The sequence below is a fragment of the Bombus terrestris genome, chromosome 14, assembly GCF_910591885.1.
Source record: "Bombus terrestris chromosome 14, iyBomTerr1.2, whole genome shotgun sequence".
Classification (NCBI taxonomy): domain Eukaryota; kingdom Metazoa; phylum Arthropoda; class Insecta; order Hymenoptera; family Apidae; genus Bombus; species Bombus terrestris.
Genome location: NC_063282.1, coordinates 1,732,124 through 1,754,007, shown reverse-complemented (window position 1 = coordinate 1,754,007; position 21,884 = coordinate 1,732,124). Strand labels below are relative to the sequence as shown.

The window sequence follows — 21,884 nt, the reverse complement described above, 5'->3', positions numbered from 1 at the left end:
CCTCCTTTGGTCAATGATATAAATTTATGTAAAAAAAAAAAAAAAAAAAAAAAAAATGATTCATAAAAGTATATTTTATCATGCGTGATACAACATACGCATAAATGCGTGCGCGTGTATCCGTGTACGTTCAAAATATGTAGTAGTGTACATATGTATATACGTGCATGTTGTTGTTTATTTTTACAATTATTTGATTTACTATCTTTCATTCATATATATAGTATAATTTTGAATTTTGATTTTAAAAAATCTCAACTTTAGTGTAAATTTACTTATTTACTTAATAATATCGTTACAATTTAACTCTTGTATATATATAAAATATTTACTACTATATATACAAAACTTCTTGACTCATTAGTCATTAAACAGATTTTTTTAAAGTCTTCGTCTCTTCTCTCAATTTCGAAGTTTCTAAGTTAGTTTGTTCAGTGCCTACGTTACTTTGGTGAATAGGTGTGAGGAACACTAGCTATTGGTCCCCAGGAGTCGTAGCAAGTGCACTAGTATCTCCACTACTACTTTCAACTATAAGCATTACAGTTTCTGCAGCACCTCTTACACATTCCACTTGATGACCCGCCCAATCTTTACGTTGACAAAATGTAGAGCAATAAGGCGTTCGCCTACATAACGAACATTCTGCAAATGCTTCTCTGTTACAGTTGGCACACTAGAAATAGATAAGTATTATGAAAAGCTAGTAAAAGATATGTATATAGATAGAATACACTTGATTATACTCAAGCAATATTCCTTACCTTTTTGTTATGAGTATCCGATGCTGGTTGTAAACCAACAGTTTCAATAACATCCCCTCTACCACCTAATTGCGCCACTAGAGCCTGCTCTCTTCTTTGTTGTCTGTTTACTTCCTTAGCTTCCTCTAATGTACGCCTAAATTCATAAGCCAACTTTAACATTTTATTGGACATTTCGTCGAGCTTTTTAAATATATCGTCGCTTTGTCCATTTTCCGTTTGATGTACATTTTGAACAACGGTATCTTGATCTTGCGGCTGTTGTACAACTAAACCATCTGTTGAAACAAATTGAGGCCATACTTCTTTATCAGGTACTACAACTTCACTATCGCTTTCGTCATTATTACTGCCATCGCGCGAAGTATCACTTTTAAGTTTGCGCGATGGTGTTTCTCCATCGGACGTATCTCTAGCCCTTCTTCTACGTTTGTATGGTGTAAACAATCTTACAGGACCTGTCTGAAATAAACAAACATTACATGATCACTGGATAAATTGCAATTACATATTAATTATAAGGCAACATAGTATACTAACTGCACTGTCATCATCGCAACATGCTGCACAGGTGCACGACGTAGCGTGCGGTTTTAAAATTTGCTCATCAATTAATGTTTGCAAACTTCTACCACCAAATCTAATACTGCGTTTCCAATCTTTACTGGATGCCCTCCCACAGTATGCTTCAAATTCACTTGGTGTGTACCAGTCTTGCCCAAGTTTGATACATCTTCCTCTTCCCCCAGATCCAAATCTACTTTTATGCAACTCAGCATTTGTATTTTTACATCTAACAGGTAATACTGCTAAATTAGCGGATTCTGACCAACTGCATATTGGTTGAGTATTAGCAGTAGAGACATGAATCTGTTCTGATTCTGGCTCTTCTGTACTATTTTGGATTACTATATGTGTTGCTTTTAATTCACCATTCCAACGTAAAGAATCCGTGTCCTTGTCATGCCGTGGTTCACAAATGAAACCATTATCTACACATAGCATCTGCTTAAACTGACCTGATCCGGGCAACTAGAAAAAGAAATGAAACATATATATATATATATATATATAATTAGATATATAATTTAAAATAAGATATACAGATTCCATTAACGTCATATGTATATAAAATCATAATCGTGTCGGGTAATGGTAGAAAAGACATGCGTCCAGTATTTTGTACAACGTATGAACAGGCGCATTATAGGAGTTAATGTTGTGTACACTATGCATGTAAGTAGTTCTGGCTTACATGTGTATAAGAAGAGTAAAACCCCACCTTATTTTTCAGTAATTCTTTAACGAGAAAGTGAATGAATCGTCAGAAAGCCAGTTCTGTATCAAAATTGTATTGAAGACAAGTTTAACAGACACTCAATTGCTTCGACAACCAACCTGTAGTTGGTCTGATGTGATGACGTTGAAGGTCGTGCCGTTGGTCGAATTCGCTACACCAATGATAGAACCAACGGGTAAAGAAACCGGTACACCGACTCCTGGAACACCAGGAACTCCCGGTACTGGAGTGACGCTCGCCGTCACGGCGACGGTATGCTCCTCGTGCTCGACCTTTAGGGCAGACGCATCCTCGGTTTCGCTCGTCAACGGTTCGGACATGTCCGGTAGCACGGCGACACTTTCCGATGTTTGACTCTCCTCCATTTCGGCTGTTCTCGCCTCTCGCACACACTATGGCGTCAGCGCACGCTCAACACAGCGCCACGATCTTTCGGTACCTGCGATTACTCGCGATCACAATTTCGAGTTTACTCGACACGTTTCCAAACTAACCACAATCGAATCTAAATTGAAACTGTCATTCAACGAATCGGTCCTTCAGTGACCATACTATTATTATTTTCTTCCACCTCTCAGCAGAATCTTTGTTCTCTTTGCATATATTATAGATGCATATATGAATCTCCGATATCGAGTGCCATCTTTACATATTTCGAGCGCTCGTTTTAAATTCTACTCGATTAATTTTGAAGATTTTAATTGACGAATTCTTTTCCTTAAATGTATGTATTTAATTTATCATAGTAATTTTCATGATATGGTAAAGTAAATTAGAATATGACTGTTTAGATTTATTGGAATATGTGCGAGAATGTGTTTGGATTTGTATTGTGTAAAACTCATTTTTAAACACAATAATTTTTCTAACCAATTTCTATGAGTTTGTATTATCACAGGTATTATTGATTTAAAATAAATTCGTAAGATAATAATATATAATAATAGGTAAGTGAATAAAAAGATTAGAAACGATTCTTTTGATACGTTAAAAGACTGATTTGATTAATATATTGATTATTTCACATCCAGATGTTGATGATTACATCGTATGCCATCTTAATTTAAACGAAAAATTGACTATGTTAATTATATGTAATAATACATTACGTAAACACGTATAAGAATATTGACCATTATTATCTTGTATGCCAAGCATAGCTCGGAACATATAGATCATGGTAACAAGTACTTGGAAAATCACATAGAAAGTTCGCTTTCTCGCTCACCATTTATCAAAGCACGTACCGCTTTATAGAAAACGTGAGAATAGATACCTTAAACGTACCGTATCGTATCTACAGGTAAAAATGACAATAGAGGTTTAAACGTTTAAAGTAACGTTTACAGTGAAGGGAAAGAACGTTTAAATTTGTTGAATTAAAGCCGTGAAAGTAAATACTGTGTCTCGACCCAAGAGGCAAATACAATAGATAGACGTTAGAGATTTGTCATTTGTAAGGTATCTTGACTTTCTCTCAATCTGCTTAAAGATCAACGTTCAACAATGATCTTAACGCTTCCTTTAATTAAACTATGTAGCATTCAGACCGTGTATATACATTTTTACTTAAATATACCAGTTTTCCAGTCCTTCGTTTCTGTTAGTCGAAGAGCAATCGTTGCAGAACACACGTCTCATTGGACCTTCGACATTTTTTAAACAATTTACGTCAACGTTATCCTCTTTTATATTATTTCTCAAATTATATAAATTTACAAATTTTAAATTCTATTCATATTTATAAGTATTAAAATTATATAAACAATTTCTTTTCTACAGTTATATTTTTTAAATTATTACGTCAAAAGCGTATTTGTTTAATAATGCATAGATACTGTATCGCTACGTTACTATTATACTCTGTTGTGTTGTGCATAAATATTGACACGTGGAGTTCTCTTAAAAGGTTTCGACATCTTTGGCAACCAAATATTAATCGCGTCAACGAATCGTTATCGCTTAAACGGGACCCTCTAAACTCTCTAAAAGGTAAATTACAGTCGACTAATTTTCAAAATAGCGCACCAAGTCAGCGCGGTAGAGAAAAACGACGTAAGTATAAAGACTACCATGTACTTATGAGCAGCAGTACATTTTCTTAATTTGCTAGAGTAATCTGTTTCGTTTCTTATTTCTAGTTTTCCCATTATTTACATTGGTAAAATTTGACAATAATGTTTGCGTCGGATTAAATGGTGAAAATGGTACCTGTATCGCAGCTTCGGAATGCTCGAAACGTGGTGGTGTATCCAGTGGAGTTTGCGCAAATGGTTACGGAGTTTGCTGCATTGGTACGTTATATTTTCTTTTTTTTTTTTTTTTCGTTAAGCAGTTTTAACAATTTTTCTTTCTTATACCGATTCAGTGACTGTATCTTGCGGCGAGACAACCAGTAACAATAATACTTATTTCGTTAATCCGAATTATCCATCAACGTTTGATGGTACTATATCTTGTCAATTAACGCTCGTTAAGTCGCATCCAACCGTATGTCAATTTAGGTGGGCTACTTTCATCTCAAATGTGGTGCTTTATTTCATAGAATCGAATTTCATTGACGAGTAATGTGTCTTTTCTAGATTGGATTTCTTGCAGTTTAATATAAGAGGTCCGGAAACGACTAACCATCAGTGTATCTATGATCAATTTATCGTTTCTGGGGGTAATCCGGTACCTACTATATGTGGAAATAATGTTGGAAATCATAGTATGTGACCACTTTGTCATTACGTTATGAATTTTCTGATTAGACTGCAAATATTTATGAAAAATATTTTTATGAACATTATTGAAAAAACAGGATTTAGACAAAGATTTGTTTTATTTAATATAACGAGTATTAATATTCTGAATATTTTAGACCACCGTGATACAAGTTTTTATGCTTGATTTTCTGAAAAATAAAGTCCATTAATCTATTTATAATATTTCATTTACGTAGTAACCATCGTTTTTATATAGTATACGTCGATGCTGGTCTTGGACAAACGAATCCTGTTACGTTGACATTTGTTACAAGCGGAAATTCTTTTGCTCGATCTTGGAAAGTACGAGTCTCTCAAATACGTTGCAATACTATATACAGAGCCGAGGAAGGGTGTTTGCAATATTTCACAGGAATATCCGGCCAAATAAAATCGTTCAATTACGACCCTAACACCGGATTGCAACTGTCGAATCAAGATTACAGTATTTGCATTCGAATGGAAAGGAACTTTTGTGGTATTCAGTATATGGCATGCCCTGTTGATGATAAAGATGGTAATACGCGAATGAAGAAGAACGAAGAACGAATACATATATTTATGTGAACATATCGCACATGTATTTCAAAAGAGCCACATATATATCTTCTGATCATCATGAAAGTTTAAAATCTAAAAGATAATTTTTTTTCAGCTTAATATAGTTGGACATATAAGCTTAAGATATAATAATATAGCGAGATAGGCTTTCAAACAGTCTTTCGCTTTTCCTGAAAAACTTGTTTCAATTTTGTCACTTTCGAAATATGTATTGTGCGATATATGAATTGTATTTATAGCAACTCAATAATTACGCTTTAATATTTTATGACACGATGAAGCAGTAGTGGCAAATGATGGTGCCACTATGGCAAGAATGGCACGTAGTAATGGATTTACGTTAACTGGAAATACGCAAGCAATGCAAATAGCATCAATGACAGGAGCAGCATGTCAAACCGATTGGTTAACGATTCCGTGTGCGTCTAACACAGGTAGATTACCAACCTCCATGATGACTTGTATCGATCGGATATGCGGTGGAACATTTAACGCGGAAAATCAAAATTTGAATGCGTCTTCTGTTATTAGTAAGTGTTCCTGATATTTCATCGAATACTTCCTAATAATATCCAGTACTAATTTCTGCCTTCTGATAATATACATACTATGGTTGCTTGTACAAGGGTTAGAAACAATGTTTGTTTCACAAACGTATCTTGATTATCAGGTACAGTGAAACCATTTAGACTAATTTTCCACACGGATAGCGTTGAAGCGCCAAACGATGTCGGGAACAGAGGATTTTGTCTGAATTATATACAACAACCTTGCACAACAAAATTAAGATGAAAATAAAATGTAAATGAAATCAACCTACTAGGTTCGAAAATATATACTGTTTAAAAATAGCTGAAAAGTTGATGGGATTTTAAGGAATCCGAAGGTATAATTATTAAGACAAGCAATATTTTAATATCTTTAATATTTTAATATAATGATAAACAGTATTTTTTCAAAGTAGAAGATAAGAAGAATATAAACACATTCGTATCCTAAATTTGATAAAATCAAAGTTAAAACATCTTTTAAATTAATTATTCTCAAACTCTGTTTAACAGTCCTTTGTATCAGTAGTAAATATACAGGGACATTGAGCATATGTACATTACTTACATGTATATCGTTCACAACATATGTTGAAACTGTGAGTCGTAGAAGGAAAAAGTTACATGTTCACATACATAATTATCACGAGTGCGAAGTGAATCTTTTTGTACTTTCGTTCGATAAAACGAAGATTACATTTCGAAGAGGTTCGTTCCTCTTCTCCTGGATTATAAAATTCTTATAAAACATTGCTTTACATTATACTACACACGTACACGCGTGAACATACACGAAACATACATGAATAAATAAGTACAAGAGTAAAATTAATTTCCATTATCCTTACTAATGATACGAAATTTAATATACTTGGACTTGATTAATTAGTATATAAATGCTATAATAAATACAATAGTGTGCCAATATTTTTTGTAACCACTGTATGTATGACGTGTTATAAAATTGGTCGACAGATACGGTGATGTGGTGATGAGATCTAAAACGTTTTGCTATAATCGATGGAAAAAGGATCAAGTCAAGTACGCTATAAAAGTACACGGTCGGTTAGAGAATCAATTAGGTGTAATCCATAGATGGTGAGTAACTTCTTTTGGAGCTGACCTCATTTTCATCGAATATTTGTTCATTGTACCAACAATAAAATTAAGTATCCTTGCCCCTTGTTATGTCGATTTCCAGTACATAATGCTATATAGCGTTAATTATATATTACACACATTCCTTACGCACAGAAGATTGTAGATGACTCTGATGAGATAATAGACTCTTAGCTTGTATCGAGATATTAAGAGTCCTTTCCGGCAGCTGCTTTCATGAAATATGTTAGCATATCGATAGGCAATGGGAATACGATCGTTGAATTTTTCTCGGCTGAAATAGTGTTTAAAGTCTGGAAACGATAAAAAAAAGGTAACGATAATGATCAATAGCGTGTAAGAGAAACGATATAGGGTGGATCTCTCGGCAACAGCGATACAATCGGGTAAGAAAATATTTAAAATACATTCTTGATTTAATAAATCGGATAGATTTTCAAAATCGTTTTTCTCCAAAAATAAAACCTCTTACCCAAAGATATTATTTTACATTTTCGACTTACTTCTTCGCAAGGAAATACCCGTTACCCGGTTGTATCACAGCTGCCTGCAGAAACACTCTGAGTAGCGCTCGTTTAACTTTTAATAAATTGGGATTCCAGATTATAATTCTGGCGGAACAGGTAGCAGTTTTATCGCAAAAATACTCTCGAGCTATTTGACAATGGAAAAAATAGAAAAAACGAGAACAAGGGAGAAAGACGTAATATCTCTCACTTACTTTACAGGCTTGAACGAGTTCGAAATACTGAGTAGCGAGAAATGGTGTGGCTGGGACGGGTCATTTGAATTTAGGTGAAATAATTCTATCGAAATCTATATTAGCACTACGATGAACAAAATCGGGTCGATAAAATATAAGTTAATAAATACGTACTTGTAAGTAGCGAAGTTGCAATGCGGCGGGTGAATCACCGATCACCTCCGAAGCTTCCCTTAACGCTCGACTAGCCTTCTGTTCACCCTCTGCTGCGATAACCTACGCATTCATGTGAAAGTGAATCTCATTATTTAGATGGATCGACGATCGATAAAAGAGAGGAAAAAAGGAAGGAAAGAAAATCAATAATGAAATTTATTGGAAAGTGAAAGGGAAACGAACCTTGGCACGGGCTTCGCGAGCAGCTTCAGCTTCCGCAGCCATGGCCCTTTGTAATTGCACCGGTAGTCGCACATCTTTTCTGTGGAAAAAATTTATCGTACCTGCACGTGTACATATAAATAATATTTGTAATACTTATGAATATGATTAACGACGCAGTTGCATCGCGTTGGAGGCGCAAACTTACATTTCGACTCGTTCCACTTTGATTCCCCATGTATCGGTAGCTTCGTCCAAGGAAACCTGACATTCGGTTTTATTTCAAACATTCGAACAGCCGTGTATGTGTTTACGTGCACGCGTTATGTGTGCTCTTACTTGATTCCAAATTGATTCCAGTTTACCTGCATGTTCCCGGAGATCGTTTCGCGTTCGCTGAGAATCTCGTGAAGCGGCCTGGTTCCCATCGTGTTGCGAAGCGTAGTTTGTGCCAATAGTTTAGTGCTGTGATGAGCGTTCTCAACGTTTGTGATCGAAATCGTCGCATTGTTCACGCGATAGTACACTACTGCGTCAACCGATACCGTCACGCTGTCCTTCGTCAACACCTAATTTCAATCAAGTTCTGTTAGCATTATTTCTCTCCTCGTTAAACCAAGTTAATGCAGCATGTATAGGCTCAAGCTTAGGCCAGAACTCGGTGTTTTAAGGAATATTTTTAAATAACGTTATTTTTAAACTACTTTCTAAACTTGTTTGATAAATATATACATACATGTGTAAAATCTATGTTTAAAATAGCATAAACATCTCGTGCAGTATTTCGATTGATTAGATTGGCTAATCGTAAGATCAGCGACTTACTTCTTGAGGTGGTACATCGTACGTTCGTGTACGTAGGTCGACACGCGCGTAATTATCCACACAAGGCAGAATGAAAAAGATTCCTAGAAATAGTACATAGTCACATAACGATTCTCTGTTGAAATTGGATATAGAAATTCCAGTACAGTAGAACTTTTATCATTCGAGCTAATCATGTCACTAATGAATATTTAATAAACGTAGCCTAATTGTATTTTTACCGGGTCCTTTAGCACCACCAGCCAAAAGTCGTCCTAGACGAAATATCACGGCTCTCTCGTATTCTTGCACCACCTACAAAATTCTTGGTGATTCTTTTTTCCTTTTCTTTTTCTCGTCTTGCGACTTAATTAAAAATTTACATAATAAGCTTGTTTATTAATTATGTACTATACTCATTGAGCTATGTTACGGACATGTTGCAGGGAGTGCACGAACAAGCGGAAAAAGATAGAGGGGGATGAATACGAGTGTGATCGAACATCTAATTATAAGATAACCGGGAAAACGAGGTTACAGCTACAATGAATGAAGATCGTATAACGTTTGCAGCTAAGAAGATAGTCGAGATATTTTTGGTCGAAGGAAAAACAGTACAATCCGAGAAAGTACTATTCTCATGTCGTCTTACCTTGAAGCAAATGAAGAGAGAAAATGGCATAGTAAGAATCACGATGATCCAAGATAATGCGACAAGAATATTTTTGCAGGTATTAGTGTTTACTTGCGTTTCTTCATCCGCTGAAACATAGTGAAATATAGTACATTGTCAAAAGTAGCCTATTTATATTGCTTCGTAGAAGTGATATAATTAGGTCATAAAGCAAAATGTTGAATAGGGTCACCACTTGATTTAGCCACAGCTAAAATCGTACACATATTTTTAGGGCAGCTGAGTCAGTTTTTGTTTATAGTACTATTTGATAACTTGCCTAAGCCCTTCTTCGAATTATACTATTTAGGGATTAATGTATCGACTACACCAGCGATTTTCAGCCTTTTCCATCTCATGGGAAATACATATCACATTTCTAATTTGTTTTTATTTAACGATCTACGAGAAAAGAGGTCAATGCCCCTGATTAACGATAGCCAGGTACTACATGTTTTAAAAGACACGGCATTTGAAAATCGCGCGGCTATATTATTACAAAAATCCATTCAAATAAGTATCCATATAGGATGTAAGATGCTTGATGATTGCTTGGCTCTTTTGTATATTTTAAGAGCTATCGATCGAAATAGTCGATTTCTTCGTTCATTCATGGTCGTCAAACAGGAACGAAAGAAACGTGTAAATGTATTTTTAGGGGTATTCAGTAATGTCATCGATTTTACTAATGCCCTCGGTATATTCACGCGCAGATCGATATTTCGATGTTGTGTGTACAACCTACATTCGGAAAATTACGCCTCCGTACAAATGAGATAGATCGAAACGAAGCTACGTAGTATGGGAATTGAGAATACATACATAGTTCATGATGTACCATACATTGTTTGAAACAGCGATATAAGAATAAACCAGAACTTTCTAGTGCAATAATTTGCAAACTAAATGATGTATATTAATAAATCGACAAGTTACAATTTATAGTTTGCAAACTACTCTTTTATTAATTTATAATTTTCTATCAAAAATAGGACAATCATATAGTTTGTAATTCGTACAATTTACTTGCAACGTTTCATTCGCTTTATTATCAAACTTGTTCGTGTTATTTACTAATGCTAGTAATTTCTAACTTATAAAATTGTAGCTTATAAAATTTCACTCGTAATAATTTGATTCATCGCCGATACAAAATGTATCGACAGGTTTTTAACGATTTTAAAATCGTACGAAGAATTCCGAATAGCTCTGTTAATCTGTTAATGTCTGCTTACCGCCTGTCATCTCGAAGCGATGCGATTATTGAACTCGATTTGGCAATTGAGCGTAAAAATCACACAAATTCCTAACGCTCACCAAGTGTCTTTGAACTCTGAATAAATAGAAGGATATGGTGGGTTGTTTCGCCGACCGAAGCAAAACGAAATACGGCGGAGCTTCAATGTGTTACTCGTCACGCGATTTATTACGAGTAGTTGCCTAGTCAGTCTACGATCAACCACCCACCCAGGAAGTCCTCGCTTTCCTTTTCCTAGTACTTTTTTCCCCCGTTCTCCTCTCTCTTTTACTATCTCCCTCTGTCGGATAGATGTTCACTGTTGCTCCTTTCCTCTCACTCGTTTCTCTGCTCCCTTTAGTCATACCGACATGCGCGAAATGCGCACAGCCCTACCTTTTCTGTTTTCAATACTTGTCTTCCCCCCTATTTTTTCCTTATCGTTCAGCCCTCTAATTTCTCCTTCCCTTCTTTATTCTCTTTTCCTCGCATTTCTCATATCTTTCATATAATTCTCTACAATTTGACCGAGGATGGAAAACATTTGGCAAATTATTGTAATATTGTAACAGGAATTGGAAGCACGCGAACCGACAGCTTCATTAATATGCTATTACAGGTTGTCTATATGTACGTATCCTGGGTTTATATATATACGTAACAATAATAATCAAGTTACGTTAATTTAGTAAACGTTGTTACGTCGTAGTCGTTTATATTCTTTGCAAAAATGCGAATCTCCTCCCACGCTGTTGGAACCTGTAAGTCTTTTTCGAATTTCCCTGTTTCTAACATACTATGGGGCATCTACCACCATTTCAGGGACAATCTTCGCGTGAAATTAAGAAATAGTCCTCCATGCTCGTATACACAGAAACATGGAAACGTAAGAAATTAATCTTCTCTGCCTTTTATCATTATTATTCTTGTTAGCTATCTGTATATAGTACACGCGTGTGTATAGATGTACGCTTCCGGTTCTCTATTTATGTACCATTTGTTACTTGTTACGTGTACAGTGCAGGTCGCATTCGTTCTTGAGATATTTCTATTGATTTATACTTAGGAACTACTCGTTACACGTGTTTATAGCCTATCTATCAGAATCAGCGATGCACAAGGTTAATGCTAAGCGTTACAACGTTGTCCACATACGAAACAGTGATTTTTATTGAAGAACTTTTGAGAGAGAATCGTGGCTTTCCTCTTCTTCTTTTTCTTCGCACCTCTGTTGAATCTTACGTCTGACAATAACGAGTCGTTTCTACTTGAAACTTGCCACTTACAACTCGGAACCTATTGTTAATAGTTGTAGTTATAAGAAAAATCTTTATGGAGTTAGAAAATCGACGAGACGATTAATAATTGTTCGTTGTGGCATTCTGTTTTTGTACCTAAAAACTGTTTATTGTACACATAGATAGAATATACGTATAAAATGATCGACGACCTTGTCTATAAGCTCAGTACGTTTTTCCGGAGTGTAAAGAAAATTTGACCTTCTTTAGACTCGAGTAATATTTTATGTCGTACAGTCCAACACATGCACACGTTGTGTATACGCGTGCTTCGATTTCGTTGAATTTGATAACGTACACGTAGCCCGGAAAATATTTGTACATTAAACGAAATTCATTTCTGAACGTAAGAAAAATCTTCGACTCACCACTGACGATACGATTCTGTATATCATCCGGTCGCGTATTGATCTGTATCGTTGATCCATTTCCATTGCTCATAGTTGCCATAGGTATAGACATATCAATGGGTTTCACGCGGGACTCAAATCTCGCCACCTAAATTAAAATTCGTATAGCGTGTACACTCGAGAAATATAACATAGGGGAAAATATTATTACAATTATAATAAGAATAATTATATAAGTGTAATACAATTATATGTGGCACAATTAAGTTTATATCGAAGTTTTTAATAGAAATTTAAAGTCGAGATACAGATCGTGCAAACATTAACCGATTGTTCCAATAAAATACACGCAGTTTAGACATAAATAAATTGCGATTAAGGAATAAAAATCGTTGTTACCATTACCATGATCGTTGGTATAATTTTAAAACAACTGTATCATGTTTATCGAGTTTTCCAACATGCGTTGATATAGTGTACCAGAAGTTGGATATCGGATTAACAGCATGCCAAAATACTCGGAATAAGCATGGCTGTTAATGTAATGATCGAAGAAAATGAGAAAAATGAGTTTTAACGGAATTCTTTCGTTACAGATCATTCTGTGGTACGGATGGAAAAAGTAGTAAAAACAAGCGGAAGAACATATATTCACCTTGTGCCAATTGTTGCGCGCCGTTGAAAGAACTAACAAGACTAATGAAGGTAACGTCGTGATGTCGTGACGCTTTATACTATATGCGCGGCCGCCGCCCTTACTAGTAGTATAGGAAAATATGTAATCCGCCAGTAGGCTTACTGTAAAGCGCAACTCGCGTTACAGAGTTTTTATTCTTTTCTTTCCGTCACGATCGAGACGATTCACACTTTGCCGTGAAAGTTAGTAGTAAGTTCAGGATAGAACTTGAAAAAGTAGAGAAAAACACGAAGTCAAGAGCACTGTGTTCGCGTACATTTGTATGTCCTATCATACACATATATAGATAGTTCGGCGCAATCAGTTTTTCCTCCTACGATTTATCGGCACGATCAACTATAGAATATGTGGAATATGAAATAGCTGACGGACTATTGATAGTATGGGATACGACCTGAACCATCGCATTGATGGCATACGAGAATTTTAGAGGTTGCGTAATACCGACGAAAATATTCGGCCGTCGTTATAGACGCGACTCATTTTGGCATTGTTACATTTAGCACGCGTTACAAGATTGTTTCTAACGTATATTTAATTTAAATATGATTTATAAAAACGGTGCAGTAGTGCGTAATGGCAAATGAGACAGACACGTATGCTTATCAGCTCAATGACGTAAAACGTTAGAATAAAAGGATTCTCAACAAGTTGGATGTAACTGTATTAATACGTCAACTACGTCACTATTATTAAAATAATTAATATAATTAATACGTTACTATTGATACTAACTATAAAAAACAAGAGATGGAGTAAAAGTAGAAACAGATTACTATCGCGCTACCTGAAATCACGTGCTATTACGTGATCTCACGTGATACTCGACCAGTGCGATCCGTCGTATTTTCATTGTTTTAAATCCGTTGGGAACAAATTACAATCGCATCCCGCTTCACGGAATTTCACGTAAGAGCCTCATAGACGTACATAAGTCTGTAAAGAGCTCCTGCGCGACGGTTTTCTTGCTTACGAAAACTAGTATTAGTATCGTTACATTCCTCTATCGATGTTCTAATGAAACTTACCCTCCTCAAGGGGATCCATCACATTGCATATAATAAAATCTAATCACGAAGCTTATTGCGCTCTTTCTTTTTATATCATGATCGATTAGACCATGCAATAATTAAAATTTAGCTTTAATCATTCATCCTGAAGTATATATGGTATTTGCTAGAATGTTTTAGTAATGTCCACTTTGGTATCGACGATCCACACCTAATCTAGATGCTTATCTGAATTGGTGAATTCTAAGAATTCATTCATCAGTTAAATACCGAGGAAAGGAGAAAGAATTAATGCGATGGTCATGCGATGAGACAATTATGTAACATGACGGGACACGTTTGAAGCTTACACCGATACTTCGTTTCTAATAATTGGTGGGGGTAGCGACGCAAGCTAAAGTCCAAACAACACAAAAGTCCGGGCGCTAAAGCGAACACTGCTATAAATGGCTATATTCTTGTAAATATAAATCTCTTTGCGCTTATTTCGTGTTTCTGCGAGTTGATCTACGCATTTTACCGTGAACTAGAGATACTGTAAGATTTCCTATATCTTTCTCCTAATCTGAAATACGACTGCTTGAGGTTTTGTACTTCGTTATTAACACGATATAGTACTAAATATCAATCCTACCCAAGATGTCACGTGCTATCATATGCAAAGTAGTAGTGTGCAATTTCACGCGACGCGATAGTAATGTGTTTCTATCTTAACGCATAGTGAAAGAGGATTAAAGAACAATGAGAAAAGTATTAATTAAGAGCATATGTTTATTGACATTACTCTTGTAATGTATAACAATATTACCGTATGATACATCGCGCATATTACGTTGATTGTAGACGCGAGTCGTCGGTAAACTGTTTCTCGCAAATACATCACTGCAATATGTTGTGTACTTGAGAGAATTAAAATTTAAAAACGATCATTTCGTTTGTCTTCGATAACTAACGTGCAAATCTTACATATTATCATACACTGATCAAAAGTGATGTATAAAAATGCACACTGATGTTTCATTTCGGCTGCTGATTTCGTTGAGTCGACTTACAAAGGAAAACATGTTGCAAGTACTTTATTCAGAATTGGCTACTTGGCAGACCGTATTCGCACATCGAATTCGCTACTATTCGATTCGTACGCTTTCTCATACATAAACGTATGTACGGCATAACAGTTACAGTGACGCGAATGACGCGATCGACGCAGGCATTATGTATACTTATCCGTGCAACGGAGCATTCTTTAGGCAAATTATTATTACATATTCGGGGAGAATCTAACGTGCGACGATATTCACGAAATGTTTCCACTGCAACTAGCAGCTTTGGTCTTTGTCACTGAGAGACACTGGACAGTACTGGTTGGGAGCAATTGTTGAAAAAAGTCTTGAAAATACTGGCTCGAAACTTTTTATAGTTCCATTTATGCGATTTCCTTTGTATTGGTAAATACTTTAGAATATACTTTAAAACGCAAGACCTGCTTCGGAGTAAGTGGTAAATATCTTCTCGATTGAATTAACGTAAGCTGCTGTCCTCAAGTCCAAGCCAAGATTGAACTTCATGGCTGTTTTCATAATAGCCTGTCATACGATAAGAATGAAGTTAAACAATGTTTAGACATTTTCCATTTGTTTACCGAAAGAGAAAGAATAGTTAATTACCCTCGCTGATCTTTCCATAGTGTAGTCCAAACCAGAATGAACAATATCTTTTTCAGAAGCACCAGAAATACGTTTTTGAAACGCTTCGGAGGGTGTAACAGGAATTCGACCGCCCACACGACCGAATCTACGTTCTAACGATTCTTGTACAGATTCTAAAATTTTTAATGAAAATTAGAAATTTACAATATGTGCGATCCAACTAGATTAAACCTTTATCATCTATACATGTGACCATATATACCTAACAAGTGATAATTTGATTCCCTTTCATACTTAAAGGTTAAACGACCATAAGACACGTGATTTAAATTCTTTAACCACTCGAAGAAGGAAACGGTGACACCACCGGCATTGATATACAAATCTGGTATAACTAAGATATTTCGGTCGATTAAAATTTTGTCGGCAGCTGGAGTAGTTGGTCCATTGGCAGCTTCGGCTATAATTTTTGCCTAAAATAAAAGCAGCAATTATTTAAAGAACGTTTGAAAACACACAACGATATGTATTTATATACTTAATGTTAGAAAACAAATGTTAAGAAAATTCTTTACTTGAATAAGACCGGCATTGGCTTTAGTAATAACTTTCTCGACAGCTGCAGGTATAAATATATCACAAGGCTCGTACATAAGATTTTCACCTTCGTACGGTTTAGCATTAGGGAAGCCCACGATAGTACCATTCTCTATACGATAATCTTCTAGTTGCTGTGGTATAAATTATGTTAAGTAATCTTATTAATGTAGAATAATCTTGTTAAAATTATTACGTCATACACGAGAAAATTCACTTATTTTATATTAAATTTCAAATAGTTGCTTACCTTAGGATCAATACCTTCGGAATTATAGATAGAACCATCGTGCTCGATTACTCCTATGCAAGTGGCGCCTGCACGATGCAAATAACGCATTGAATGTAAACCGACGTTACCAAAACCTTGAATAATGAATGTTTTTCCTCCCCAACCAGGTGTGGTGCCTAATGGTAAAAAGTTAGTCGATGAGAAAAGAAGGCAGTGAATTAAGAGACTTATTGCTACCGACGAGTATGCTGTTTCCAGGTAATTACATAAATAATACTACTGACACGATTATCGCATTTTTATCTTTTATGCTGTGTTTTAACAAAATAATTTAAAAAGTTGGAAAAGATAATGAATAGTATATTACAGCAACCATTATTAAAGTAAAGATAATGGCCAGAAATGGGCCAGGTGTATTTTAAAGTGGTGAATATATTAACAGTTGGCGCAATAACATCCAGAAACTAGATACGTACACACACATATATATATATATAATTTTACACTAACCGACGGGAAACGAGGTACCTCACTCGTAATTATCTGTCTCAACTGTTCTAATTAACTGTTAGTATATCTTAACTCAAAAAGTACCCAATGTCAATGTGTTAACTGTAGATGATTGACATATAGACATCCAATATAGAAGGGAATAATGTCCTCGTACCGATCATGCTCATGTAATTAGCTTCGTTGATAAAATTTTCTATTCCATGGAACAATCCACGCCCTGTCGCAGAAATACGTCCATGTATTCCACCTTGATTAATTGGTTTCCCTGTGACACAGGCGTGAGCGTTGATATCCACATGCCCTATAGTCTTGGCATATGTGTCTGCAATCCAGGACATTTCACGTTCTCCAGTTCCCATGTCGGGAGCAGGAACGTCGACGCCGGGTCCTTTAAATTCAAACGAGAATACATTTATGTAATTTTAACTAATACAGGGTATTCGCAAGGCCTTCTTATTCAATTGAACTAATATTATCGACGAAATTTTACAAGAGCTACAAATTACAAGTTGCCAGATCCAATAAATTCTGTTATATAATATAAAAAGTTTGGTAATAAAATAAATGGAATTGTAAAAATTACAAATGTTACTAAATATCAAAATAACATCTTTTATCAGATACACATAATATGAGATTTGAATTGTTTATTTAAAAATTTATCAATAATATATTGAAATTAAATACATAATTCGGCTAATCTATTCTCGATATTATTGAACGGATTAATTACTCTGTTTCTTATCTATAATTAAAACTGCTCCACAATGTTTATATTTTTGGCAACTTGCAAGTTACAATATTTTAAAAATTAAAGAATATTCTATCGAAAAAAATACGCAAGCATCCATATATGTATTTTCGAGCGATAGTTAATCTATAGCTGATCGTAGCAATCAGCAGTTATTAGAGAATAATTTCACGTGTATTGGTTTTAAATCCATTTATGTAACGTGTTCATTTTATGCTGACATGCTGAAGAAAATTTATCACAACGAGTCCAATAAACAGTTAGGTCGAAACAAATTTAATAATGCCGCGTACAAGTATGCAACAGAATCGCGTATCTTTTGCTTCTTTAATTCGTTCGTCCGTTCTCTAATCATCTTCGATGTAAATTTTAACAAAGGCATTTTTCGATATTTTGACGTATCTCACCGATAAATCCCTTCTTCGCGAGCTCCAGCGTGAACCTTCTTGTGATTTTTTCGAGCTCATGTTCCGAATACAATTTAGGATTAATCTTAATACCGGCTTTAGCTCCACCGAAAGGAACATCTACACAGGCACACTTGAAAGTCATCAATGCCGACAATGCCTTTACTTCGTCCCGCGAGACATCCATCGAGAAACGAATACCTGTAACAAACAATTATTTCTTTTCTATAATTTTATACTTTTAAAATCAAATAGAACAATCAATTAATTCATAATTTACAAAATATCTTTGCAACGTTCCATTTGTTCGAAATTTCATTACGAAACTTGTTAATGTTATGTAAGGATACTTATTAATACTTGTAACTTGTGACCAGTAAAATTTCGCTAATGTTCAATTGTGCAATATGGTCCTGCTGACATTCGATATATATAAATTGAAAATTTTCCACTGTCTTTATCTTCTATTTGTTTTATTTATATGCTTATATCATACAATAATGTAAAATACTAAACAAAATAAAATTAGTGTTTTTGAATAAATATAACGAATACGTATCCTAATAGCTATGATTGACGATAGTGACAGTGTATATATAGTCACCCATAAGTCTTTGTGTACACCACATAAAGGCGATTTTAAAATGCCATAAAATACGTTCTATATCAAGACTGCTACAGGCTGTTTTACTGTTATTTATGTTACACAAAATCTAATGTATTGGTTAATACATATACATTACGCAACACGCGAATATAGCTGCCTACACAATGATTACCAGTCGTTATGCGCATATTTGTATGCGACCTCGCTAATGAATTTTCCAAACAACAGCTGGAATTGTGCTATAGGCACAATGTTATCGTCTAAAACCTAAACAAATGATATAAAATCGAAGAAAAATTAATAAGCACGCATGCTGTTTTAGCAGGTTCGTGCAAATAAAAAAAAAAGCTGCATCAATTTGTTTCCATGAGAGCATTGACCTTTCGAGCATCATCATGACACTGGCATGCTAGTGCCAAATTCTTAAATCAAATAGTGAATCAAGGTAGTTAGCTAATGTTTGGCAGGGACGAAGAAAAACACCAGACAGCTTGGCATTGTTACGTTGTATCGGCATCTTCTAATAGCAATGAGTTACGTTCGAAGACAAACATTCGCTGTTTCTTATAATAATAACGTGAATAAGAAACGAGATGTAAGTAATTAGGATTGCAACTCTAATTATGTCACGCAGATGACAAAAGATGATAAAGACGACTTAATTTTCAAAAAGATCACCAGTGACGAATATAGGGGAAGGATGATCTTCGTCAACGGAGAATCGTCGAGTTCACTTTGCTTGGCTCTCAAAAAAGATCTACCTCACGAGATGCCGTTACGTTTCGCTCACGAGCTCAAGTACAAATTTATATCAAGGAGATGTTTCAATATGCGTGATTCGAATATCTTTCTCAACAAATCGGATAAACAACTGTTCAAGAAATCTAATTAATTCTGTAGGGTGAGTCAGTAATGATGATAAGTACAATCGTCAAAAAAACTATTCTGCTACGAAGTTATTCTCTTCCAGAATAACTTCCTACTGATTTTACTCGTTTTAACCATTCGACGATTAACCAAGTTCCCATAAATAAATTTTCAAATTTGATCTTATCGAAAACAGAGCGCTGTATGAGAATATTCTTTCTTCCTTTTCTTCTTTTGTTTTTATCTTATTTTTCACGCAGAATCATCCCTTTACCGTCTGTACCACGATTATTGAATCACCCTGTATATCTGATATGTAAGTGCATATACTAACAAGAGATTTTAATTGCCATATCCTAGGCATCGCATTACTAGTATGTAAATCGACGCATCAGCGCGTTTAATCATTGATGTAATACAATCTTCGTGAGTAAGAAGTGCAAAAGCTATGAGAACGAAAAGCGTTGGCACATTATCGTTCCTCATCATCTATTTGTGCGTCACAAAACTACAATTTCTCCGATGAAGGCTATGTACAAATATATTTTCCACTCCATTTATAAAATAAATTGTTCATTACATAAAAACAGAATGACAGGAGTTTCTCTTTTAATAAGCTAATGCTATGTATTATATATCAAACGTAGTTTCAATAATCTGTCTATTAAAATCGAGGTTAAAACCATGTCATTTAACTCCTGAAGCCGTAAAATTATCATTTCCAATGTCTCGTCGTATACTGTACATTGAATACATAAAAGTAACTAGGAACTAGCACAAAACTCAACTAAAATTATGACACGAACAAAAGATATACAAATGTTAACAAAACAAGATAATTTTGAATTTAAATATATGTTGGATTTAGATTCGAAAAATTCGACAGAATGAAATTTTAGCGAATTTGATCCAGTTTAAGACTGCTCGTGCCTGTTACGTATCGTTATTGATGACGTAATTAATGCTAACATCAAATTTAAGCGGCCATGAGAGAAAAATTACATATTCTATGAGCCATCAGGCTTTCTTTCTTTCTCCTCCTCTCCTTCGTTTACGTTTCCCCCATACGTATGGGAGTGTAAACGATGTGACAATTCTGCATTTGTTCAAATGTTCTTAATAATAGAAGAAATAGTTGTAAGCAACAACTGTGTAATCAAGATCGCAGTTATTAAATATCAATGAAAAATAAATATATCGCAAGCATGGTAAATTAAAGGTAAAATAAAGAGTCTCTCGATTTACCTCCTTTGCAGGGTGTTCTATGAGTTGAATGTTGCGCGCGATAGCCAGTAATCATTTCATAGTCGCCCGAGTCGCGTCTCAAAGGGAAGGAGGTTTCGAGGATATGGTCACATTGTTCCATTAGCATCAAGATACCCTTCACTTTCTTTTTTCTCTCTTCCACGCTCATCCTGGAACGTTTACCGATATCTTCGACCAATTTGTCTTCGACGATCTGACAAGCTCGATGAAAAAAGTATTCGACCATATCGAAAAATTTTGGATTCAGATCGTCGGGGATATCCTTTAGTCGATCGGGTATCTGATGATCGGCATAACCGCGTGCTTGGAACGCCGGTACGATACGTATGAGCGTGTTATGAATAACATCATTACTCGGTACTTGTTTCAAAGCAATCGACGATCTTGTTAGTTTCCTTATGTGAAACATTTTCAATGTATCTCGTCACCGTTGTAATTAAATCGATTTTTACAACGCTTTTCTCACAATGTATGTCCTAACTTTTCTTGTCCCTTTCTTTTTTCTCTCTATCCCTACCCGTTTCTTCTACCTCACTTCCGATCTTAACAGAACTCGGTCTCTTAGCCGACTACCACAGTAATCGCGTTCCTTTCCTACCGATCGAAACAATTTTACCTTTCCACCACGTTCGCAACACTCTACCTATCTCACCACTCACCACCCTACGTGCCAACGCCAACTGGTCCAATCGCTTCGAACACTTACCAACTCCGAGATTCTCTGTATGATTTCACTCGATGCGAACAAAATTCTGCCAACATTTACAAATAAATCTCCCTATGCGGTTCTGTGGTATTATTGTCAT

The 21,884-nt window shown here is 35.3% G+C and overlaps 4 protein-coding genes across 10 annotated transcripts; 1 reads left to right on the top strand and 3 right to left on the bottom strand.

Moving 5' to 3' along the window:
* Positions 1–30: 30 nt before the first annotated feature.
* LOC100650784 (deformed epidermal autoregulatory factor 1) lies at positions 31–2,610 on the bottom strand. The gene is made up of 4 exons (XM_003400354.4): positions 2,163–2,610; positions 1,305–1,796; positions 765–1,226; positions 31–676 (listed from the first exon to the last, which is right to left on the bottom strand). Exons 1-4 carry the CDS (start codon positions 2,427–2,429, stop codon positions 476–478), a joined length of 1,422 nt encoding a protein of 473 aa, XP_003400402.1. The 5' UTR covers positions 2,430–2,610; the 3' UTR covers positions 31–475.
* A 43-nt stretch (positions 2,611–2,653) lies between these two features.
* LOC105666438 lies at positions 2,654–15,561 on the top strand. Of its 6 annotated transcripts, none has more exons than XM_048412265.1 (13): positions 2,654–2,788; positions 2,856–4,119; positions 4,206–4,358; positions 4,433–4,568; positions 4,647–4,774; positions 5,029–5,328; positions 5,654–5,902; positions 6,043–6,258; positions 6,896–7,352; positions 7,642–9,253; positions 9,371–9,655; positions 13,079–13,187; positions 14,360–15,561. In XM_048412265.1, exons 2-8 carry the CDS (start codon positions 3,891–3,893, stop codon positions 6,162–6,164), a joined length of 1,317 nt encoding a protein of 438 aa, XP_048268222.1. In that variant the 5' UTR covers positions 2,654–2,788; positions 2,856–3,890; the 3' UTR covers positions 6,165–6,258; positions 6,896–7,352; positions 7,642–9,253; positions 9,371–9,655; positions 13,079–13,187; positions 14,360–15,561. The 6 variants fall into 6 exon arrangements, with proteins under 6 accessions (XP_048268222.1, XP_048268225.1, XP_048268227.1 ...); XM_048412268.1 differs by having other exon boundaries at positions 2,678–4,119; positions 7,642–7,834; positions 8,055–9,253; XM_048412270.1 differs by having other exon boundaries at positions 2,678–4,119; positions 5,657–5,902.
* On the bottom strand, positions 6,279–12,905 carry LOC100650174 (band 7 protein AGAP004871). 2 transcript variants are annotated; one of them, XM_003400349.4, is made up of 10 exons: positions 12,888–12,905; positions 12,501–12,630; positions 9,577–9,686; positions 9,167–9,239; positions 8,946–9,028; positions 8,486–8,689; positions 8,329–8,384; positions 8,142–8,220; positions 7,917–8,018; positions 6,279–7,332 (listed from the first exon to the last, which is right to left on the bottom strand). In XM_003400349.4, the coding sequence occupies exons 1-10, from the start codon at positions 12,888–12,890 to the stop codon at positions 7,228–7,230; spliced, it is 945 nt and encodes a 314-aa protein (XP_003400397.2). In that variant the 5' UTR covers positions 12,891–12,905; the 3' UTR covers positions 6,279–7,227. The 2 variants fall into 2 exon arrangements, with proteins under 2 accessions (XP_003400397.2, XP_012171196.1); XM_012315806.3 differs by lacking the exons at positions 12,501–12,630; positions 12,888–12,905 and adding an exon at positions 10,833–12,366.
* Positions 14,941–21,778, bottom strand: LOC100650055 (glutamate dehydrogenase, mitochondrial). The gene is made up of 8 exons (XM_003400348.4): positions 21,058–21,778; positions 18,339–18,539; positions 17,335–17,568; positions 16,686–16,843; positions 16,414–16,569; positions 16,101–16,311; positions 15,857–16,011; positions 14,941–15,775 (listed from the first exon to the last, which is right to left on the bottom strand). Exons 1-8 carry the CDS (start codon positions 21,485–21,487, stop codon positions 15,659–15,661), a joined length of 1,662 nt encoding a protein of 553 aa, XP_003400396.1. The 5' UTR covers positions 21,488–21,778; the 3' UTR covers positions 14,941–15,658.
* Between the last annotated feature and the right edge of the window lie 106 nt (positions 21,779–21,884).